This window comes from Neoarius graeffei, chromosome 1, assembly GCF_027579695.1.
Source record: "Neoarius graeffei isolate fNeoGra1 chromosome 1, fNeoGra1.pri, whole genome shotgun sequence".
NCBI lineage: Eukaryota > Metazoa > Chordata > Actinopteri > Siluriformes > Ariidae > Neoarius > Neoarius graeffei.
Window position 1 is genome coordinate 55991560 of NC_083569.1, and position 23720 is coordinate 56015279.

The 23720-nt window shown below is 43.4% G+C and overlaps 2 protein-coding genes across 9 annotated transcripts in view; both read left to right on the forward strand.

Moving 5' to 3' along the window:
- The window catches only part of LOC132894887 (uncharacterized), a 39332-nt gene extending 18325 nt beyond the window's left edge, over positions 1-21007 (forward strand). For 3 of the 8 annotated variants that reach the window (XM_060935032.1, XM_060935029.1, XM_060935023.1), the window contains 6 exons: positions 1658-3739; positions 3852-4015; positions 4094-4314; positions 19444-19573; positions 20008-20108; positions 20189-21007. In XM_060935032.1, the coding sequence (XP_060791015.1) occupies positions 1765-3739; positions 3852-4015; positions 4094-4314; positions 19444-19573; positions 20008-20108; positions 20189-20327 (2730 nt within the window). In that variant the 5' untranslated portion in view covers positions 1658-1764 and the 3' untranslated portion in view covers positions 20328-21007. Of the gene's footprint in view, positions 1-1657; positions 3740-3851; positions 4016-4093; positions 4315-5704; positions 6036-7758; positions 8022-8332; positions 9604-19443; positions 19574-20007; positions 20109-20188 lie in introns of those variants that run through there. The other 5 variants (XR_009655690.1, XM_060935058.1, XM_060935044.1 and 2 more) reach the window with 5 other exon arrangements.
- Positions 21008-22156: 1149 nt separating this feature from the next.
- LOC132894936 (uncharacterized protein K02A2.6-like) lies at positions 22157-22843 on the forward strand. The gene has a single exon (XM_060935077.1). The coding sequence runs from the start codon at positions 22157-22159 to the stop codon at positions 22841-22843; it is 687 nt and encodes a 228-aa protein (XP_060791060.1).
- The last annotated feature ends 877 nt before the right edge of the window (positions 22844-23720 follow it).

Below are 23720 nucleotides of genomic sequence, written 5' to 3' on the forward strand. Positions count from 1 at the left end.
ACGGCCCCATGAGGACAGTTGAACGTCGCACTTGGAAGATGCTCTGGACTCCTACAGTAATGCTTTTACGGCTGAGGACTACAGTTGACTTGCTAACTTTAGGACTGCAGTTGTCATGAACAGTTTTGCACTCAAGTTTCCATCAATGAAGAGTTTATAACATCAATGAAACTGACTTCTTGTTAAAGCTGTTAATATTATAGTCATGCTGTCTGCTGTTGCCCAAATGAGGATGGGTCCCCTTTTGAGTCTGGTTCCTCTCGAGGTTTCTTCCTCATGTCGTCTGAGGGAGTCTTTCCTTGCCACCGTCGCCACAGGCTTGCTCATTGGGGATAGATTAGAGATTAAAATTAGCTCATGTTTTAAGTCGTTCAAATTGTGTAAAGCTGCTTTGTGACAATGTTTATTGTTAAAAGCGCTATACAAATAAACTTGACTTGACTAACTTCTATCTCCCAATCAGATAAAGGCTGAGCTCAGACCTGCACAAGTCTCTACTATTAGTTATGATCAAATGGAAGTCGGCCTATAATGTGATGCTTGTTAACCACATTAAACTTCTATGAATGATCAGCGGCGAGCTCGGTCTCTATTCTGAGAGTAATTCTGCCACACAGACCCTGGTCAAAATCAAACTTTATGGGTAAGGCATTATTTACACCATGGCATAACGGTAAACAAACAGTCTCATTATGCTTGATCATAAGTTTATAATACTTTCTGGTGGTTTTTGTCCTTCATAGCTTCAGCTGAATGGAGATATTTGAAAAGACGGTGCTTTAATGCAGTGTCAAATTCAGCATATACAAAATACACACGAAACACCAGGTCCTTAGAGGTGAAAAATTTTCCATACATGGTGATAAAACGATGAGCAATTCCCGAACTAATAAACCAAATAATTTAAATTTAAATCACTTGCAGTTTGTACCAATACATGTTCTTTTTTTACCACCTAAGCTAGTCTCTCACTGGGCTGCGACAGCTTGCAACAAATTGCGAACATCATTCACGAGAGAGTTTCAAAAGTGTGTTGAAACATTCGCGGGGCTTCTCAGTTTCCTCGCACGAGTCGCAAAGTGTCGCTCCTTCGTCGCTGAAATTTTGAACATGTTCAAAAAATTCGTGCGACAAAATTTCTCTCAAAATAGCCGCAAATGCGTCGCTGGTGTCGCAAAGCTGTCAAGTCAGTTTTTTCTCAAGTCAGTTTCCGTGAGACAGGAAGTGTGAGTGTATCTCACTGGGCTGCGACAGCCTGCGACTAGTTGGAGACACAACAATTGCTATAAAATATGCGAATATCAATTCAGTGTGATTCCAAGTGAAAATTTGCATATTTTATTGCAGTTGTTGTGTCTCCAACTTGTCGCAGGCTGTCGCAGCCCAGTGAGATACTACCCTTAGATTTTCAGTTTGTCTCCTCAGGACAATTTGTAAAGGTTTTAGGAAGAACACTACAACAAATAGTTTTCCTTTTAGAAAGGTTTTCAATTGGAAATCATTTCGTAAGCTAGGAAATTGGATTAAAAACAAAGAGAATTGTAATAATGTGTCCAGTAATTGCACTCTGTAAGTAAGTGTATATCTCAATCTATAAATTCTGTGGTATGATGTCAGCTTGTGAACTAATCATGGTCTATTTCTGTGTCTTTTACAGTAGCATGCAGATTTTTCTTGAAAGTAAAATGTATGGATGTGAAGTGACAAAGCTGAAGTGATAACCCAGGCCATCGCAATTTGTCAAATGTCCTGTTGAGAGAACCAATGGCATTCCAAATACCTGTACCATTTCCCATTACTGTTCCGGTTCCTGTTGAATTGGAGCCAAGGAAAACAAATCCATTAATACAATGCATTGTTGACAACAAATCAAACAAACTGAAGAAACTAGTTAAAGGAATCAATATTAATGGACTGTATTCTTCTGCAATCTGGAATGATGACGTTACCCTGCTGACAGCAGCAGCTGTATGTGGGAATGAAAAGATTTGTAACTTTCTACTTAGAGAAAATGCAGATCCCAACATACTGTCCACAAAATGCCTAACATCTCTCCACTACGCTGCAAATACAGCAGGAGTTCCACTGAATGTTGTGAGAAGATTAATAGCTGCAAAAGCTAATCCAAATGGTCATCGTCAGCAAATAATGACACCATTACAGTTTGCTGCCAGGAACAACAGAGTGGACATATTCAAAACACTTATAGAAGCTGGTGCTGACCCCGAAAGAAATTATAGGATAATTCCTGATCTTGATAAAAAAGTAGAGACTCTTATGAATAAATTACCTGCAGGAAATGAAGCTGTAGAGAAATGCAGAATGTTTTTCAATTTTACTACTATGGTTCCCAAAAAAACTCAGCCAGAGGTTTTTAACTTCTGTAGGGAACATTTTCTTGAGGAACATCCTTTTACCCTTCTTGCACTTTTTGAAAGATACTTTAATGTTATGAGCAGATCAGCAGAACAATATCAACAAAGTAGCATAAAGTGGTTGAAAGACTCCAAGAAAACGGACACCTACATCCAGGGATTTATCAAACGCTTTCCCAGAATTCCTCATGAATATAGGAGGATGGCACTGAACAGCCTAAATGCTGTAATTTGCATGATGAGAGAAATATCCCCTCAGATATTTAATGAGCTCGTACCCATTCTGATCCCAGGTTTACTGCTCACTAATACAGTGCAGGGAAATGTGTTAAATCTCCAAATACTCAGTATTCTTTGTGTGAGTATGGACAAGTTCTCTAAGCGAAAACCTACAGCTGATGATATTAACTCTGTTGTTCTTGAAGAGTTTTGCAATGCACTTATGCCTCTCACTGATCCTAACTACTCAACTAATGTCAGCATTCTTGTTTACCGTTTGTTTGCTGCCCTGTATGAATTTGTCCCAGAGCACATTCATTCGCGTGGATTAACCTCAGTGCCAGATAGGGTTCTTTTTGCTGTAGACATCAGAACAAATAATGTTGTTAAAGATGAACTGCGAAAACTGGACACAAATCTCAGATTTCCCCAAAGTTCAAGCTTAGGTGATGTAGCAGACAGCACATCATCAAAGAAGAAAAAGAAGAAAAAAAAGAGGAAAGGCATGCAGCAAGAGACAAGCTCAAAAGAAGATGCTGTACAAAAATCAAAACTTGATTCAGGTACTGAAAAGACTTCAGTTGAGGAGTCAAACTCCACTGTGCATCCATTTGCAGCACATACTGAGGATTCATCAGTGCCAAGAAAATGGCATTCAATCAGCCAACGCTGGAAGCCCAAGCTAGAGAAACTTGTTAGCATGGAAGCAAGTAAGGTTTATCGCCTGAGGAATCTCACAATTGGTGATATCCCTGAATTTGAGATAGCTAAAGGAAGTGATGGAACACAGGTTTTTCTTGGACTGAGAGATGACGGCACTGAGGTAGCTGTCAAACGAATGTTAAAGTCCAATTATCAAGACCTCAAAAATGAAGAGGAATTTCTACGGCTTCCTGAGCTCGACAATCCTTGGATTGTGCGATATGTGGACTTTGCAGAAGATGACAAATTTGGGTATCTTGTCCTTCAACTTTGTGAATACACACTGGAGGAGTACATCCTAAACCGTTTGCCAGAAGACCGTTCTCTGCAGCTACAGGTCCTGAAGAAAATTGTAAAAGGAGTACTCCGTAGCCTACAAGTTCTTCATAGCCAAGATACCATTGTGCTTCATCGAGACATGAAACCTCAAAATGTTCTGATTGGTAGGAATCATTATTTAATTATCAGGCCTGTCTAATTATTTTATAACTGGTGCATACTTCAGTGGCCCTTTAACCCATTTTTTTTTTATTATTTATTATTCTTATTTAACAGATATAACTGGAAAGGCGAGATTGGCTGATTTTGGCATAAGTCGAAAACTGAAGTTGGGGGAGACGACTTGCCACACTAATCCTGCTGGGACAAAGTGCTGGAAAGCCAGCGAAACGCTTGATGAGGACAGTAACCATGGCTACAAGAGGAGTTCTGACATTCAGGTTTTGGATATCAAGCAGAATCCATAATAAATGTTAAAATTAAAACCCAAGAATCATTTTTGGTTTGAAAACTCTTAGGTTGCAGGAATGTTGGTGTATTACATCCTCTCCATTGGACATCATCCGTTTGGCAAAGGTGTCTGGTGTGAGGTGAATATTCTTCGTGGGAAGTACTCTTTGGAACACCTGGAGGATGAAATGGCAAAGGACTTGGTGGAGTGGATGATCAGTCATGATCCAAAGGACAGACCTAAAGTAGAGGAGACTCTTTGCCACCCGTTCTTTTGGACAGATGGACGGTAAGCCATATCTAACAAATCACAACATAAATTATTCAGCTTACCAGGAAAGTAGATACCGTCGATGAAAGAATTAATTTATTGCATTCCTTGAGCATAATTTGCAAAAGTTATGCAGATCACCAGCAAAACCATGAATCTTGACAGCCCAAAAGATTGCATTCAAGTTCCAGGCATGCTATTTGGTTGTGGATCCGCGAAAATTTGCGGATTTGTGTACATTTTGAAAATTTTGTGAAATGCCAAAATACTCAAATCGGGAGAGGTGTTGACTTGCGGTAAATGTGCAAACATAATATTTGCTATTTTGCATCCGATTCCATGTCCCATTCCGTGTTTTACAGACTGACCTTGACTCCGATTATTCATGTGTAATGAGGTTCGTGATTGGAAGAAAACGTGTCAAGGGTTAGTAATGTAGCCAATCGGCAATGTGAATATATTGTAGCTCGTTCTTGCTTGTTTTCAATGTGGTAACCGCATTTCGAAGTTAGAAAGCGAATATTTTGAACAATGGCAAAAATTATTAATTGAAAAGAAAACCGAGCAAAGGAAGTTGATAGTGGGTGCAGAGTGAAATGGAATTGGGAATGGTGTTCAAAACCGTTAAAAGTCGTTTATAAAGATAAAGAAACGGACACCACTGTGGGCGAATATTACCGGAAAGTTAACATTGCTGGTAAATGCAGGTGCGTCTTGTGTGATGCAGAGACTAACTATGCCAGTGTTTCTCAAACTTTTTCAGACCAAGGACCACTTTGTCCCCAAAAAAAATTTCAGGGACCACCTGTCAACACCCGCCCCCCCGCCCCACACAACACACACACGCACACAGACCATACAGAGATGTGTACTATTAGGTGTTTTTAATTGAAAAAAATTATGGTTAACTAAATACATTAAAGGCCTATCCATTCCATATCCTCCGTGGTTTTTAAAGGCAAAAGTTTGCCAAGGCATTCTTTGTGTTTCGTCTCAATGTGGCGCTTGAGTTTTGCTGGCTTCATTGCCTCGTTGGCTAAAATCTCATAGCACAGGACACAGTGGGGATTGGGATCTTCAGAATCCCCAGTCCAGAAAAATCCCAACTTTAGATATTCATTGTGGTATTTTCTTTTCACCTTTGCCGTTGGTTTAGTCTGCTGAGCTTGTTTTTCTTGTTCTTTCTGTGTTGGGGACTCAGTGATAACTGAATCTTCTTTTCTTTGCATTTTCTCCTTATTGATGCTTGTGTCGGTAGTGTCAGGTTTTTTCCTCTTAACTGAACCTGTCCGTCACTTCTCCATCCTTGTTGTTTCACTTTCAGTAAATTTAAAAAATCGCCACGAACATGAGCTAGTTAGGATTAGCCTATTATATATGTTCAGAATTTTCGTTTGCTTGTTTTCAGGTCTGCCTGCCTGTTTGCCTGTGAGGCAGAGATTTGTGAGGTGACTGTTGCCTAGAGACGAGAGGTGGAATAAGAGCACGTGCACACTACAAGTTTTATGTGGTGCAAATTCAGATGCAGAACGCTTTTTTAATAATAATGATGAAATTATAGGCCCGTTTGATTGCCGTTAAAAACAAGATTGGATAAATTTAACTTTCTAATAATGTTACAAAGCATATGCTAGCTTATCTTGAAAACGCTGACTACATTTGTAGATCACCTCGCGGACCACCAGTGGTCCACGGACCACACTTTGCGAAACACTGAACTACAGTGGTGCTTGAAAGTTTGTGAACCCTTTAGAATTTTCTATATTTCTGCATAAATATGACCTAAAACATCATCAGATTTTCACACAAGTCCTAAAAGTAGATAAAGAGAACCCAGTTAAACAAATTAGACAAAAATATTATACTTGGTCATTTATTTATTGAGGAAAATGATCCAATATTACATAAATGTATTACATAAATGTGAGTGGCAAAAGTATGTGAACCTCTAGGATTAGCAGTTAATTTGAAGGTGAAATTAGAGTCAGGTGTTTTCAATCAATGGGATGACAATCAGGTATGGAGTGGGCACCCTGTTTTATTTAAAGAACAGGGATCTATCAAAGTCTGATCTTCACAACACATGTTTGTGGAAGTGTATCATGGCACGAACAAAGGAGGTTTCTGAGGACCTCAGAAAAAGCGTTGTTGATGCTCATCAGGCTGGGAAAAGTTACAAAACCATCTCTAAAGAGTTTGGACTCCACCAATCCACAGTCAGACAGATTGTGTACAAATGGAGGAAATTCAAGACCATTGTTACCCTCCCCAGGAGTGGCCGACCAACAAAGATCACTCCAAGAGCAAGGCGTGTAATAGTCGGCAAGGTCACAAAGGACCCCAGGGTAACTTGTAAGCAACTGAAGGCCTCTCTGACATTGGCTAATGTTAATGTTCATGAGTCTACCATCAGAACACTGAACAGCAATGGTGTGCATGGCAGGGTTGCAAGGAGAAAGCCACTGCTGTCCAAAAAGAACATGACTGCTCGTCTGCAGTTTGCTAAAGATCACATGGACAAGCCAGAAGGCTATTGGAAAAATGTTTTGTGGCTGGATGAGACCAAAATAGAACTTTTTGGTTTAAATGAGAAGTGTTATGTTTGGAGAAAGGAAAACACTGCATTCCAGCATAAGAACCTTATCCCATCTGTGAAACATGGTGGTGGTAGTATCATGGTTTGGGCCTGTTTTGCTGCATCTGGGCCAGGACGGCTTGCCATCATTGATGGAACAATGAATTCTGAATTATACCAGCGAATTCTAAAGGAAAATGTCAGGACATCTGTCCATGAACTGAATCTCAAGAGAAGGTGGGTCATGCAGCAAGACAACGACCCTAAGCACACAAGTCGTTCTACCAAAGAATGGTTAAAGAAGAATAAAGTTAATGTTTTGGAATGGCCAAGTCAAAGTCCTGACCTTAATCCAGTCGAAATGTTGTGGAAGGACCTGAAGCGAGCAGTTCATGTGAGGAAACCCACCAACATCCCAGAGTTGAAGCTGTTCTGTACGGAGGAATGGGCTAAAATTCCTCCAAGCCGGTGTGCAGGACTGATCAGCAGTTACCGCAAACATTTAGTTGCAGTTATTGCTGCACAAGGGGGTCACACCAGATACTGAAAGCAAAGGTTCACATACTTTAGCCACTCACAGATATGTAATATTGGATCATTTTCCTCAATAAATAAATGACCAAGTGTAATATTTTTGTCTCATTTGTTTAACTGGGTTCTCTTTATCTACTTTTAGGACTTGTGTGAAAATCTGATGATGTTTTAGGTCATATTTATGCAGAAATATAGAAAATTCTAAAGGGTTCACAAACTTTCAAGCACCACTGTATGCTGATCATGGTTGCTTTGCCATGGTCGACCATATCAAAACAATAGGACACGCACGGAAACTGTATGAAAAGCAGTCAAATCATCAACTGCCGAGTAATTTTTTCACTCGTCACCAGGAAGATGCACAAAAACAAGATTTGACATATGGCATTAGCCCTGTTTACTTACAGGCCTCGGAAAAGCCTGCAGCTACACAGTCTAAGCGTCTGACACCATTTGTGGACAGGAAAGCACATATTGAGGTAAGAAACCACTTTTTGCTGAAGTTTTTGGCACTTTCCTCTTAACTGTCAAACAATGCAAAGAATATAATATATCCTAATTACAGAGAAAAGTTTCAAATTTAGAATGAAATACAACTGATTTGACATTTAGATCTAGTTTTGAGTTGCTTACAATTGCAAAATCATGAAAATACCTCACTAAAGTAATTTTATACAAATAAAACTTATTAAATATTTAGATCTACTGCAGGCTAAGTTTAATTAATCAAATGTAGTTTCGTGTACATGTGAGTCTTCGTAATGCACAATAGAACAGTTAGTGAATCTGATAGACTATAGGCCTATATGCTTTTGCATGAAACTGTTAATGTTGTGGTTTAATGCTTCTCAAATTTAAATATTGTACATGTTGATATTAGCAGATATGTACTGTGATTTTAACTTCTTTTAAAACTTATTTTTTCAGGCTTTAATCTTAGCTTTTGCTGCAGAGAAAACTCTGGCCATGAGTGATGTAGAAGATCTTGTAGCCTCGTGTAAAGAAGTAGCTAAAGATAAAAAAGCCTTGGATGCACTTCACATGGCAAGAAGTAGTGCAACTTACAAGCTAATTCATGGACTGAATCAGACAGACAGTCATTTCTTTAAGACGGTGAACTACCCAAGAAAAAGAAAAAGCATGCTGCCAACTTATGATGTGTAATTTTTCAGCAATATAATAAAGTTATGAGCTATGAAATATGTACATTGTTTTTGTATTAACTAATTTTCAAAAATGCTATCCTGTTTCAGTAATATTTACTGAAAATAAACTTATTAAAAATGGTGATGTTTGATAAGTTTAAGTAGCCCTCCACTAGTCAGAGGAGTGGAGCCAGTCAGATGAAATACCCCTCATGAGATTTTTTTGAAAGTGTGAAAAATTAGGTTCTTGTAATTTGAAAGTTTGCATGCATTTTATTCTAAAAGTTTCTCAAATTTTAAAATGTGTGCTATGAATTCTGTGAAAAGGTCTTGGCTTCTGGGGGCCAAAGGCCTACAACCCCCCCAGCGGGGCATTGCCTCTGGACCCCAGTGGGGGCGTAGCCTGCCCCCACACCCCCCTGGCTTGACATTCACTTTTTTTTAGATATCCCCAGTGGCATGCCTGAAGTTGAAAACCAAATATGACTTATGAGATATCAAACTAAAATAAACAAGCTACTGAACAAAACCCTCAAAATTATTAATGAGAGTAAGAGGTCATGGTGAATCTTTTGGCTCAGAGGGGGACCAAAAGTTATCTATAGGAATATCACCCAGAAGATTACTATACTGCTAGTACTAAATATAATTTATAGTGCCTCATGTTATTGTAGATGTTCTGTGGGGGAAAGAAACGGGTAAGAAAGTATACGTTTGCATTGCATGTGCTGATTTTCAGTCCATTCAAAATAGTGTCACATTTTCAACACCAGTATTTAGTACAACTTAACTACACAGAAGACCTGAGAAAATACTAGTGCAGCCCGGAACATATTACTATATCTCTTAGAAGTCCACTAAAACCGTATTGGACCATGTTTCCATCAGCTCAGTGAAACAGAAAAATTGATAGGTCTTGACTACGCATGCTGAAACTCATTAGACAACTCGAGAATGCTGTGGACATGCAGTACTATGTTACTCTGTTTTGCTTCATGCTTTTCAGGAGATCCAAAATATTGACCTGAGCCTCACTTTCAGTGTACATCGGCTGATTTTTAATTTGATTCTGAATTTCTAATTTGGTTCAAGGATGTTTGCATGCAATGTCTATAATGAAACTGATTTATTTCACACAGAGCAAAGACACTTCTTCAAAAAAAAAAATTACGAGTGCAGCTGATATTAATTTATTAGACTAGTTGCACTATCAAAAGTAGACTTTTTTATAGAAAAGAAAAAGAAATAAATTATATGGACAAGGTGGGGCAATATTAGACAGCATAAAGTGCTAATAAAAAAGACATAAGAAATTGCTTGAGTAAGTTATTTATGATAACCTATAAAAATTTGTGCATCACAGTCACTGCTGCAGAGAAAGACATAATAAAGAGAGCTCTGTTTGCAGTTGAGACTGGGCAGTAATACTAAATCAACTCCTTAATATTAAATTAACCCTCACATTATATTGCAAATCCACGCTTTATTTATTCTGTATCTGAACTGAAACTGGTTCTTCTGTGGGAAACTGATGTGGAAAAACACCTTTGGAAATGTTACCCTTTAATCTCCCAGGCTCTGTCAACGCTGCTGACTGACATAATGGCATACCTTTTCCTATAAGTTGCACTGCACTGTAGGAATACTATTTTCTGTGTGTGTGTATTATATTTATTCTATCCACATTCACTGGATATGAGCAATCGCACGCTCTGATTGGCTACTCTACTACTAGGCTATCAGCTCATATACTGTGAGTAGAGAAAAACAAAATGGCGGAGCGTGTTGCTGAACCAACCGAGGACGAAATAAAAACTCCACTTGAAAACAAAACCCCAAAAAATACAAAAAAAAAAATCAATAAAACATGGAATGAAAATATCTTTCATTTTTCAAGAATTATAGCATTTTTCACAAATTGCTACTACATTCTACGCAGAAATGATTTTGTTGATGTTTTGTATAAAATTTTTATTTATTGAATTTGCAAAAAATAAAAATGCTGTTTCTCAAAATCCAGTGAATGTGAAATATAAAATTCCACGTAAGCTGGTGATTGGATACATGTAAATACAAATAATATACACTGATCAGCCATGACGTTATGACCACTGACAGGTGAAATGAATAACATTCATTATCTCATAAACTCCTGAAAAAGTTAATGGTGGCTAAAACAGAAAAGTGTCAGCAGTAACTTTTTCAACAGTTTGTGCTACAGTAGCTCTTTTGTGGGATGAGACCATATGGGCTAGCCTTCCATGCCCCATGCAAATCAGTGAGCCTTCGACACCCATGACCCTGTTGCTGGTTCACTGGTTGTCCTTCCTTGGACCACTTTTGGTAGGTACTAACCACTGCATACCAGGAACACTCCACAGGATGTGCCATTTTGGAGATGCTCAGACCCAGTCATCTCGCTATCACAATTTGGCCCTTGTCAGAGTCACTCAGATCCTTACGGAGTGACTCTGACAAGTCATTTTTCCTGTTTCCAACACATCAACTTCAAGAACTGACTGTTCTCTTGCTGCCTAATACAACCCCGATTCCAAAAAAGTTGGGACAAAGTACAAATTGTAAATAAAAACGGATTGCAATGATGTGGAAGTTTCAAAATTCCATATTTTATTCAGAATAGAACATAGATGACATATCAAATGTTTAAACTGAGAAAATGTATCATTTAAAGAGAAAAATTAGGTGATTTTAAATGTCATGACAACACCACATCTCAAAAAAGTTGGGACAAGGCCATGTTTACAACTGTGAGACATCTCCTTTTCTCTTTACAACAGTCTGTAAACGTCTGGGGACTGAGGAGACAAGTTGCTCAAGTTTAGGGATAGGAATGTTAACCCATTCTTATCTAATGTAGGATTCTAGTTGCTCAACTGTCTTAGGTCTTTTTTGTCGTATCTTCCGTTTTATGATGCGCCAAATGTTTTCTATGGGTGAAAGATCTGGACTGCAGGCTGGCCAGTTCAGTACCCGGACCCTTCTTCTACGTAGCCATAATGCTGTAATTGATGCAGTATGTGGTTTGGCATTGTCATGTTGGAAAATGCAAGGTCTTCCCTGAAAGAGACGTCATCTGGATGGGAGCATGTGTTGCTCTAGAACCTGGATATACCTTTCAGCATTGATGGTGTCTTTCCAGATGTGTAAGCTGCCCATGCCACACGCACTAATGCAACCCCATACCATCAGAGATGCAGGCTTCTGAACTGAGTGCTGATAACAACTTGGGTCGTCCTTCTCCTCTTTAGTCCGAATGACACGGCGTCCCTGATTTCCATAAAGAACTTCAAATTTTGATTCGTCTGACCACAGAACAGTTTTCCACTTTGCCACAGTCCATTTTAAATGAGCCTTGGCCCAGAGAAGACGTCTGCGCTTCTGGATCATGTTTAGATACGGCTTCTTCTTTGAACTATAGAGTTTTAGCTGGCAACGGCGGATGGCACGGTGAATTGTGTTCACAGATAATGTTCTCTGGAAATATTCCTGAGCCCATTTTGTGATTTCCAATACAGAAGCATGCCTGTATGTGATGCAGTGCCGTCTAAGGGCCCGAAGATCACGGGCGCCCAGTATGGTTTTCCGGCCTTGACCATTACGCACAGAGATTCTTCCAGATTCTCTGAATCTTTTGATGATATTATGCACTGTAGATGATGATATGTTCAAACTCTTTGCAATTTTACACTGTCGAACTCCTTTCTGATATTGCTCCACTATTTGTCGGCACAGAATTAGGGGGATTGGTGATCCTCTTCCCATCTTTACTTCTGAGAGCCGCTGCCACTCCAAGATGCTCTTTTTATACCCAGTCATGTTAATGACCTATTGCCAATTGACCTAATGAGTTGCAATTTGGTCCTCCAGCTGTTCCTTTTTTGTACCTTTAACTTTTCCAGCCTCTTATTGCCCCAGTCCCAACTTTTTTGAGATGTGTTGCTGTCATGAAATTTCAAATGAGCCAATATTTGGCATGAAATTTCAAAATGTCTCACTTTCGACATTTGATATGTTGTCTATGTTCTATTGTGAATACAATATCAGTTTTTGAGATTTGTAAATTATTGCATTTTGTTTTTATTTACAATTTGTACTTTGTCCCAACTTTTTTGGAATCGGGGTTGTATATCCCACCCCTCAACAGATTCCACTGTGATGAGATAATCACTGTTATTCACTTCACCTCTCAGTGGTCATAATGTTATGGCTGATCAGTGTATATCTAAAATCTCATCTCATTATCTCTAGCCGCTTTATCCTGTTCTACAGGGTCGCAGGCAAGCTGGAGCCTATCCCAGCTGACTATGGGCGAAAGGCGGGGTACACCCTGGACAAGTCATGGCTGATCAGTGTATATCTAAAATCTCATCTCATTATCTCTAGCCGCTTTATCCTGTTCTACAGGGTCGCAGGCAAGCTGGAGTCTATCCCAGCTGACTACGGGCGAAAGGCAGGGTACACCCTGGACAAGTCGCCAGGTCATCACAGGGCTGACACATAGACACAGACAACCATTCACACCTATGGCCAATTTAGAATCACCAGTTAATCTAACCTGCATGTCTTTGGACTGTGGGGGAAACCGGCGCACCCAGAGGAAACCCACGTGGACAACATGCAAACTCCACACAGAAAGGCCCTCGCCGGCCACGGGGCTCGAACCCGGACCTTCTTGCTGTGAGGCGACAACGCTAACCACTACACCACCGTGCCACCCCTATATCTCAAATATAAATCTAAATATACAAGTGTACCTGCTAAAACACCTCCAGTCTTTAGTGTTTTTTTTAAATCATAGTGTTTTGACTGACGGTGTTCTTTTGAAAAAAAGTAGTTTCTTATGAGGCATTTTTATTCTGATTTGATAGATGTGCATTTAGGTGACAAAATGAATGGATATGCTGATGTTAACGGATGTTAATGGATATGCTGTGCGGTTAACCAAAATGTAGCAAGAGTTCTAGGTGGGTGGAGCACAGAAGCACAGCAGGCCAGAACTGAGTTCTCAAAAACTCATTTATTTAGCTTTTCAGCTTTTATATTCACTCTCTCACACACGCACGCACACAAGTGTCCAGGTTGGGGGAGAGCTCCCTTCCTCTGCTCTCCCTCTCCTTTATAGGGCACGGTCACTGGGGAAGACACACAAACATGGGTTAATTCCCATCAGGTGTAGTGATTCTGCCACTTACCGGTACCTTCCCTAACTCCGCCCTCCCTTCACAGACTGACGCTTGACCACGCCCCCACTGCCACATACCCCCACCACCCGACTCAGGCTGGGGAACAGTCTGGCCTGAAGCCGACTCCCCCCCCCTTGATGGGAGAGGAAGTCCGCCACGACCATCTGCGCCCCCGGCCTGTGGGCCACCTTGAACTTAAATGGCTGGAGTGCCAGATACCAACGGGTGATCCGCGCATTGGCATCCTTCATGCGGTGGAGCCACTGCAGGGGTGCGTGGTCTGAACAGAGGGTGAAAGGGCGCCCCAGCAGGTAGTAGCGGAGGGCGAGGACCGCCCACTTGATGGCAAGGCACTCCTTTTCTATTGTGCTGTAGCGACCCTCGTGCACCGACAGCTTCCAGCTGATGTACAGTATTGGATGGTCCTCCCCTTCCATCTCCTGGGACAGAACAGCCCCCAGCCCCCTGTCCGACGTGTCCGTCTGCAAAACAAAGGGGAGAGTGAAGTCAGGGGAATGTAATGGTGGCCCCCCACACAGTGCAGCTTTTACCTCAGAGAAAGCCCGCTGGCATTGCTCCATCCACTGGACCAGATCTGGTGCCCCCTTTTTAGTGAGATCAGTCAGCAGGCTGGTGACGTCCGAATAATTAGGTATAAACCTACGATAGTAGCCAGCCAGCCCCAGGAAATGTCTCACCCCCTTTTTGGTCTTGGGCAGGCCGCAATCACTGCGGTCTTGTTAATTTGGGGACGCACCTGCCCATTGCCCAAGTGGAAGCCCAGATACCGTACTTCCACCCGCCCAATTGCATACTTCTTCGGGTTGGCTGTGAGACCTGCTCGCCTCAGCAACCCAAGGATGGCCCTCAGGTGTTTTAGGTGCTGTGGCCAATCATTACTGTAAATGATGTCATCTAGGTATGCAGCCGCGTAGGTGGCGTGGGGGCGGAGGACCCCATCCATAAGCCGCTGGAACGAAGCAGGCACCCCAAACAGCCCAAAAGGAATTATGACGAACTGGTGTAAGCCAAACGCTGTGGAAAAGGCCCTTTTCTCTCGGGATAGTGGAGTCAAGAGGATCTGCTAATATCCCTTTGTCAAATCCAGTGTCGAATAAAAATGAGCCGTGCCTAGTCGATCGAACAACTCATCAATACGAGGCATTGGGTATGCATCGAATTTTGACACCGCGTTGACTTTTCTATAGTCCACACAGAACCGGACCGACCCGTCGGCCTTGGGCACCAAGACCACCTGGCTGCTCCAGTCACTGTGGACTGTGGGCCTCGACGATGCCCATTTCGAGCATGGCCTCGAGTTCTTCCCGAACCACCTTTTTTTGTGTTTGGGCAGTCTGTAAGGGCAGCTGCGCACTACTACCCCCGCGGATGTCTCAATGTGGTGTTCTATGAGGTGGGTGCGGCCCGGCAGGGGCGAGAACACGTCAGAAAATTCTGTTTGCAACTGGGCGACCTCCGCGAGTTAGGTTGGGGAGAGGTGGGCTCCACAGGGGACCAGAGCAGTGGGCGATGTCAATTTTCCTTTTTGAACTTCTGGCCCCAGCTCCGCCTTCTCTGGAACCACCAACATCAATGCCACGGGGACCTCCTCGCTCCAAAGTTTTAACAGATTGAGGTGGTAAATCTGTAACGCCCCGCCCCTGTCCGTTCGCCTCACTTCACAGTCGACGTCCCCGACTCACCGTGTGACCTCAAAGGGTCCTTGCCACTTGGCGATTAATTTGGAGCTCGACGTGGGCAACAACACGAGTACTTTATCTCCTGGTGTGAACTCCCTAAGGCGTGTGCCCCTGTCGTACAGACGGACTTGACGTTCTTGGGCCTGCCGCAAATTATCCTGGGTTAAGTGCATGAGGGTGTGGAGTTTGGCGCGCAGGTCGATTAACGTACTGAATTTCATTTTTACTTGTTGAAGGTCCCTCCTCCCAATTTTCACGCAGCACATCTAGAATGACATGCAGCTTACGCCCGTATAATAATTCGAATGGGGAGAACTCTGTGGAGGCTTGTGGGACCTCTCGCACTGCGAATAACAGGGGCTCGAGCCATTTATCCCAGTTGCATGCGTCCTCACTTACACTTTTTTTAATTATGTTTTTGAGTGTGCGATTGAACCGTTCGACTAAGCCATCCATTTGTGGGTGATAAACACTGGTGCGGATAGGCTTAATTCCCAGTAACCCATACAGTTCTCGCAGCGTACGTGACATAAACGCAGTGCCTTGATCAGTCAGAATCTCTTTGGGGATTCCAACTCGGGAGATGACGCGGAAGAGTGCTTCCGCAATACTGCGTGCTGAGATATTGCGAAGAGGCACTGCTTCCGGATATCGCGTTGCATAGTCCACCAGAACTAAAATAAAGCAATATCCTCGTGTTGACCGATCTAATGGCCCGACAAGATCCATCCCAATTCTTTCGAATGGGGTCTCGATTAATGGCAGAGGGCGCAAAGGCGCTTTTGGAATGGCTGCTGGATTTGCTAACTGGCATTCACGGCACGCCGTACACCACCTACGGACATCGCCGCGAATCCCTGGCCAATAGAACCCGGCCATTATTCGGGCTAGTGTCTTATCCTGCCCCAAGTGTCCAGCCATGGGATTAAAGTGAACCGCCTGGAATACAAATTCCCAGCGGCTCTTTGGGATCAAAAGCTGAGTTATCGGTTCTTTAGTCTGAGTGTCCTGCGTCACTCAGTATAACCTATCCTTAATAATGGAGAAATAGGGGAAGGACGGTGTGGCGTTTGGCTGGAGCGTTTGACCATCGATTACTCTCACTTGGTCAAATGCATGCCGCAGAGTCTCGTCTCGCGACTGCTCTAACGGGAAATCCGCGAGGGATTCCCCAAGAGAGGGAGGAGGAGCCTGTGGCTCCTCACTCTGACGCGGTGATGACATAGACAGCTCTGTGACAGCTGCTCCCACCAATGCCACACCGGGACCTCCCCCTGCTAAACTATGGCAGGCCCCACTCTTCACTAAATGAGTCATTCATTCCCCAAATCCCGGCCAATTAGTCCCCAAAATTATCGAGTGGGTAAGGCGAGGATTAACCGCCGCCTGTACTCTAAATTTCTCCCCTCGAAATAGAATGTGGACCGACACCTAAAGGGTAGTTGTGAACATCCCCGTGCACACACAACGTCTTCACCAATTGTGCTCTCCCCAATGCCTCGTCTTGCACCAGGCTTTGGTGGATTGAGGTCTGATTACAGCTGGAGTCCACCAAAGCCTGATACGTATCCCCTTGGATACTCACTGGTACGCGATACGCTCTGGCCCGATCGAGGGCGGTCTCTGGCGCATCGGGGATCCAGACCACCATGCCCACCTCCATCGCCGAGCACTGATGCTGGAGGTGCCCTGGCTCCTTGCAGCGCCAGCATACCGGCCCAGGCTCTCTCTCTGCACCAGTGTTTCGGAGTTCACTCACCTGGGGGGGGAAGACACAGACACGGAAGTAGTAAACAGTAGGGCACCGCGAGTGCAGCGGGCTGGCTGGGGTGGAACCGGCTCCCACCTCCATGGTGGGGGAACGGGGCAAGGACGAGGAACAGGGGGAGAGAGAAGAGAGGGGAGAAGAAGAGACACGCTGTCCTGCCGTCAGAACAGCCGCCATATGGTCCTCCGCCAGCTCGATGGCCCGATCCAGCAACGCCGGGCGATGGCACTGGACCCACTCCGCGGTTCCTCCCGGAAGTCGGGCGACGAATTGTTCCAGCACCACCAGGTCGATGATTCCCTCGGCGTCGCGGTTGTCGGCCCTCAGCCACCGCCGTCAGGTGTCCCGGAGCTGCTGGCCAAACGCGAATGGCCGGCCAACCTCCTCCAAGTGCAGCGTGCGGAAGCGCTGCCGCTGCTGTTCCGGTGTGCGCCCCACACGTTGGAGGATGGCCTTGCGGAGGTTGGTGTAGACCAGCCGGCTGTCGGCGGGGAGCTGTAGCATGGCCAGCTGCGCCTCACCCGTTAGCAGGGGGAGGAAGCGCGCCGCGCGCTACTCCACTGGCCAACCCCATGCCTCTGCTGCCTGCTCAAAAAGAGTGAGGAAGGCTTCGGGGTCGTCCTGCGGACCCATCTTCGTTAGGGTGAGGTGGGGAGGGTCCACGCTGGTGGTGATGGTGGACCCCGCCGACGCGAGCCGGTGCCGGAACACCTGGTGATCTTCCTGCTGCGCCAGCACCAGGGCTTTGAATCATTGTTCTTGCTCCTTCCGGAGGGCGACCAGCGCCTGGTGCTGGCTCTGTTGGGCCGTGGCAAGGGCATGGACCAGGTCCTTGAAGGGGGAGGACTCCATGGGGCTGTTCTCTTCCGTACTCCGAGTCCCGGGTTTCAGCACCACTGTAGCAAGAGTTCTAGGTGGGTGGAGCACAGAAGCACAGCAGGCCAGAACTGAGTTCTCAAAAACTTGTTTATTTAGCTCTTCAGCTTTTATATTCACTCTGACACGCACGCACGCACACAAGTGTCCAGGTTGGGGAAGAGCTCCCTTCCTCTGCTCTCCCTCTCCTTTATAGGGCACGGTCACTGGGGAAGACACACAAACACAGGTTAATTCCCATCAGGTGTAGTGATTCTGCCACTTACCTTCCCTAACTCCGCCCTCCCTTCACAGACTGACGCTTGACCACGCCCCCACTGCCACACAAAAATTCAGTCAATTCGGTTCTTTTTTTTTTAACCACTGAAAATCATAACCGAGCATGTGCAAAAATACTCGAAGTCTCGGTCCCCATGTATTCTTATGTGGTAGCGAAAATTTGAAATGTCTGACAAGGACAACGCAAACCAAACGCAAGAAGACACTCAAGACAGAAGCTCTGTCTGGAAATATTTTAAAAAAGAAGACAAGAAACAGAAGTATGCAGTTTGCATCATATGACAGAAGGCCATTAGTGCAGAATATGGAAATACTACAAACCTAAGAAAACATATTCAAAGCAAACACAAGATGGCGTATGCTTAGTTATGCAAATTAACTTTATCTCAAACTTCAAAAAGATCACGAAAGGTGAGTTAACAATTGTTTTAAGAGCTATACCGGACATTGAGCCGGTCATTGGTTTGAGCGATTTACATCTCCAGCGATCATTTTTGCACCAAAAACTGCCTGTAGGACATAGGCTTGACTAGCGAGCCATGCAGCCGTGTTTTACACAGCCAATTCTCAAAAAAACATGGCCTATAAATTTTATACTAATCCGTGCTCACCAAAATTTTGTTGTTTTGTCAAATAATTTTGTGCATTTTTGTCGACAGTCAGCTGTTTCCCAGGGCGTGCCCGACGCGTGTGCTTTCCATATATGGAAGTTAAATCAAGAAAATCAAATTTACCACCAAAAATGTAGCGTTCTTATTGGCCAGACTTCGAAACAAGGCTTGAATGGAAGTAAAATACTACGAGTTTTGAGAGCTTCGGTGGCGAAGCTCGGCAGGTTTAGAATGAGTAGGTCATGTATTTAGATAAAGATCTTCGAGTTTTTTATCGAGTTTTTATTTATAATTTCTTTTGTTTGCAACTGTAAAAAGAAAAATCTGTAATACAAACTGAAATTGCATTGTATATAGTTAGATTTTTTTTTTTAATTGGAAATACTTCACAAACTGAATTTTGCATGTTGTGTTGCTTTTTACAGTTTTTTTTTTTTTTTTTTTCAAATTTTCAGGAAAGTGGAGTACTTAAAAAGGCTGGGGAATGAAAAGGATGTGGAGAACTGCCGCAATGCTGAGCCAGACCTCCTTTCTGCTATAGAGGAAATTACAGCAGGGAAAAGCTTCTCAGACTGGAAAACAAAAGTGAGTCCAACCAGATTTCACTCTTGAATACTGACTTAAGTCTCTCAGTCACGTTACAGTAGACAATACTGATGTGCCACTGTGTTTCATTTATATTGTGTTTATTGTATTTTAATAGAATCATTTTTGTCATGAAACATGTGCAACAATGTGATTGTGAAAAGACGTGCAAATTTTGAAACCATGAATTTGGTAGTTACAATTTCTTTTATAGTAGTTGTTGGAAAAAACCTGTAACAGTTAACTGTTAAACTGTTTCTGCTCAGAGATTTACAAACATGTTTCTGCTTTGTTTATTATGAGGGATTATATCATGCAATAGCCTGCATCAGTGATCTCACCATGCAAATGTCATTCATGAGACGACTACAGAATACTTGTTTGTGCATCGTAAAGTTTTCTTAAATGGTTTTCTATAATACCTGCTTCTCCAGTTGCCCTCTGAGCTTGTGCAAAAAATGGATGGTAAGAAAAAGCCCTACCCAGAGAACACACTCGGCCTGCTGCGCTTCATCCGGAATCTGCATGAGCATTAGTGAGTTGTATAGAAAATATACAGTTCTCATATGATTTTGTTTGTGTTGTGTTAAAGCCAATTTTGTTCTGTCTGAATAGTCCTGAAGATGCCGAGAAGTTAAATCTGATGACGTCATTCCCTGACCTTTTTGGAAATGCTTTCAAGTTTGCCAAAAAGAGAGGATGGCACACCAGACCACGTCTGAGAAAATGGCTTCGCTCAGTACCAGAGCTTTAACAGGACAAAACTGGACAGTGTATACTCATATAGGAGTATATAGGAGGCAACTTGTAATATGTTGATATTATGCAGTAATGCCTGGATGTTGCCTGTGTGTGTCAGTCTTACCCCTTTTCCACCAAATCAGTTTCAGGGCTGGTTCGGGGCCAGTGCTGGTGCTGGTTCACAACTTGTTCAACTTGCGAGCCAGCTGAGATCCAGTTTGCTTTTCCATAGCTCGGAGTGCTAAGGGGAGCCACGTCATTACGTTACTGTATACGTCAGTTACGTCGCTGTATACGTCAGTTACGTCACTGCGTTTGCATAAACCTTGGCATGAACATCGAAGTAACAACAACACGGAGAAGAGAAGCAGCAACAACAATAATGGATGACTTCGCGTTTGTACAGCTGCTGTTTCTCGTCGCTTAAAAATGGCGACCTTTCGCGGTCTTGCTATTGTTGTCGGTCTTAATACTCCACCACCACTACTGACGTGAGCGATTTTTTTCCCTCTGGCCCAGCAAAGAGTTGGTGCTAGCCTGGAACCCTTTTTTTCTGGCCCCAGAGCCAGTTCTTTGTCAGTGGAAACAGAAAACCCGGTTCCAAACTAAGCACTGGCCCCGAATCAGCCCTGGAACTGCTTTGGTGGAAAAGGGGCATCTAGAGTTGCAATAAAGAGGTGCAGACGTGTGGAAGTTGGCCTCAGTCATCTTTAGCTGTTATGGATATATTAACAGTGTACGATTAGTCCAAATATATTACAGTGGCGACGAGGATGGGATCCCTTTTAAGTGGAAGGGAATTCCAGTTGCAGAGCTAGTATATTAAAGTTCTAACATGAAGTAACGGGATGCTACAAGATAGCTAGCGGCTAGCAAGACGAGCCGAGCTAACGTGGACTGTGGAGCGCGGTGCAGCATAGCATTTTTCATCGGAAACATTGGCAAGTACAAGGAAGGTCAAGAAGACTTCGAGTCATACCTTGAGAGGTTTGAGTAATGGATGATCATCAGTGAAGTGGAGGAAGGTAAACAGGCCAACGTTTTCCTGTCTGTAATAGGCGCAGAAGCCTATGGACTGTTTTTAAAAAAAAAAAAACTCTGCATACCAGATAAACCAAGTAGCCTCTCATATGAAGTGCTGAGTGGGAAACTAACATCCCATTATAAGCCCAAGCCACTAGTTATCGCTGAAATGTTTAAATTTCAAAAAAGTAACCAGCAGGAAAATGAGTCCGTGTCGGATTATGTGGTGGCGTTAAAGCACCTGGCCACACATTGTGAATTTGGTCTGCATTTGGACGAAGCACTGAGGGACAGATTTGTTAGTGGTTTGACAGTGGAGGCTATTCAGAGAAAGTTGCTTATGGAACAAAATTTGACGTTTGCAAAAGCATGTGAACTGTCTGTCTTTATCGATGGAAATGGCATCGAAGAATACGATGGAGTTCACCAGCAAAATGAAAGGACCTGTCACGGTGAATAAGATAGACAAGGAGAGAGCAAGTAAGGGTGCGTGGAGAAACAAACCAGACACCAGAGAGTGGAAAGATAAGGTCACAAGTGACAGTTCCAGACCACAGAGAACAAAAACGCACCAGCCCTGTTACCGTTGTGGCAGTAGCAATCATGCAGCGCAAGTATGCAGGTATATAACAGAGACATGCCACAAGTGTTCAAAGGTAGGACATATAGCAAGGATGTGTAAAACTAAAAATAGTCATGGACACACACAGTATGTTGCTGAAAACAGCAATCCAAATGACACAGCAGGAAATGGAAATGATGATGAACTGTTCGGGTCGTATTCCATGAATACAGTGTACACCACTAATACAGTTGGTAATGGGGAAAAAGGACATTAGAGTAAATGTCAAGTTAGAAGGAACCCCGGTAGCTATGCAACTTGACACAGGAGCTGCCCTAACACTTGTTTCTGAGATGGCGTATAAGAAACATCTCTCTCATCTGCCTCTGAAGGAAAGTAAAGTGCGGCTGTCAACCTTTTCCGGTGAGAACATTCCCTTGATGGGACAAGTGACTGTCAATGTGAAATATGGAAACGAGAGTGGTGATTTACCCCTTGTGATAGTGAAAGGTGACAAACCAGCCCTCCTTGGCCGTAACTGGCTCACAAACTTCAAACTAGACTGGGCAAACATATTCTCAGTTATACCAGCAGGGGGCAGTAATAATGCAAATGTGGAGGCAGTGTTGCAGAGACACAAAGCAGTGTTTTCTGAGGAGACTGGCACTATTCGTGAGTTTAAGGCCAGCATCACAGTAAAACCAGAGACCAAACCAGTCTTCAGGAAGGCAAGACCAGTGCCATATGCACTAAAAGATGCAGTCGAGAAAGAGTTAGACAGGTTAGAAAAAGCGGGTATTATCTCAAAGATAGAACATAGTCAGTGGGCTGCCCCGATAGTAGTTGTACCCAAATCAGACAAGTCAATTCTTATCTGTGGAGACTACAAAGTCACGGTAAATCAGAGTGTGGAGGAGGAGAACTATCCACTACCGAATGCCTAAGATCTCTTTGCCACACTGGCTGCAGGCACTCTCTTTAGCAAATTAGACTTGTCACATGCCTACCAACAGCTTGAGTTAGAGAAGGACTCAGAGAAGTATTTGACAATAAATACGCATAAAGGACTGTATGTCTATCATACTTTCATATGGGGTGTCCTGTGCGCCTTCAATGTTCCAGAATGTGATGGATCAGATCCTACAAGCTTTAGAGCATGTGACCTGCTTCCTAGATGACATACTGGTCACAGGCAGAACAAGAGAGGAGCACCTGAGGAACCTAGAGGAGGTACTGAGCCGGCTGGAGAGTTACGGGGTGAGAGTAAAAAGGGCAAAATGTACTTTCATGCAGGAGAAAGTAGAATACCTGGGGCATCTGATAGATAGAGAGGGACTTCACCCCACTGAGACAAAGGTTGCTGCCATAGGAAATGCACCCCAGCCCACAAACGTCACAGAGCTATGGTCATTTTTAGGACTCTTAAACTATTATGGCCGGTTCATGAAAGACCTGTCGATCATACTGCAGCCGCTGCACCAACTTCTAAAGAAAGAAGTTGACTGGAAATGGACACCAGAGTGCGCAGCAGCATTCAAAAATGCAAAAGAACAGCTAGTGAAGAGCTCAGTAGTAGTTCACTATGACACCAAGAAACCCCTGAGATTAGCTTGTGACACATCCCCTTATGGGATAGGTGCGGTCATGTCACACGTAATGGAAAATGGGGATGAGAAGCCAGTCGCTTTTGCGTCGCGCACAATGACAAAGGTGGAAAGTAAATATAGTCAGATAGAGAAGGAGGCTTTGGCCATAGTATTTGGCATGACCAAATGTCATAAATATCTGTATGGCCGCAAGTTCAGTTTAATAACTGACCAC

What these genes read in the sequence shown, in the direction of transcription:
- LOC132894936 (XM_060935077.1), top strand. Translation starts at nt 22,157, where the DNA reads ATGGGGAAAAAGGACATTAGAGTAAATGTCAAGTTAGAAGGAACCCCG.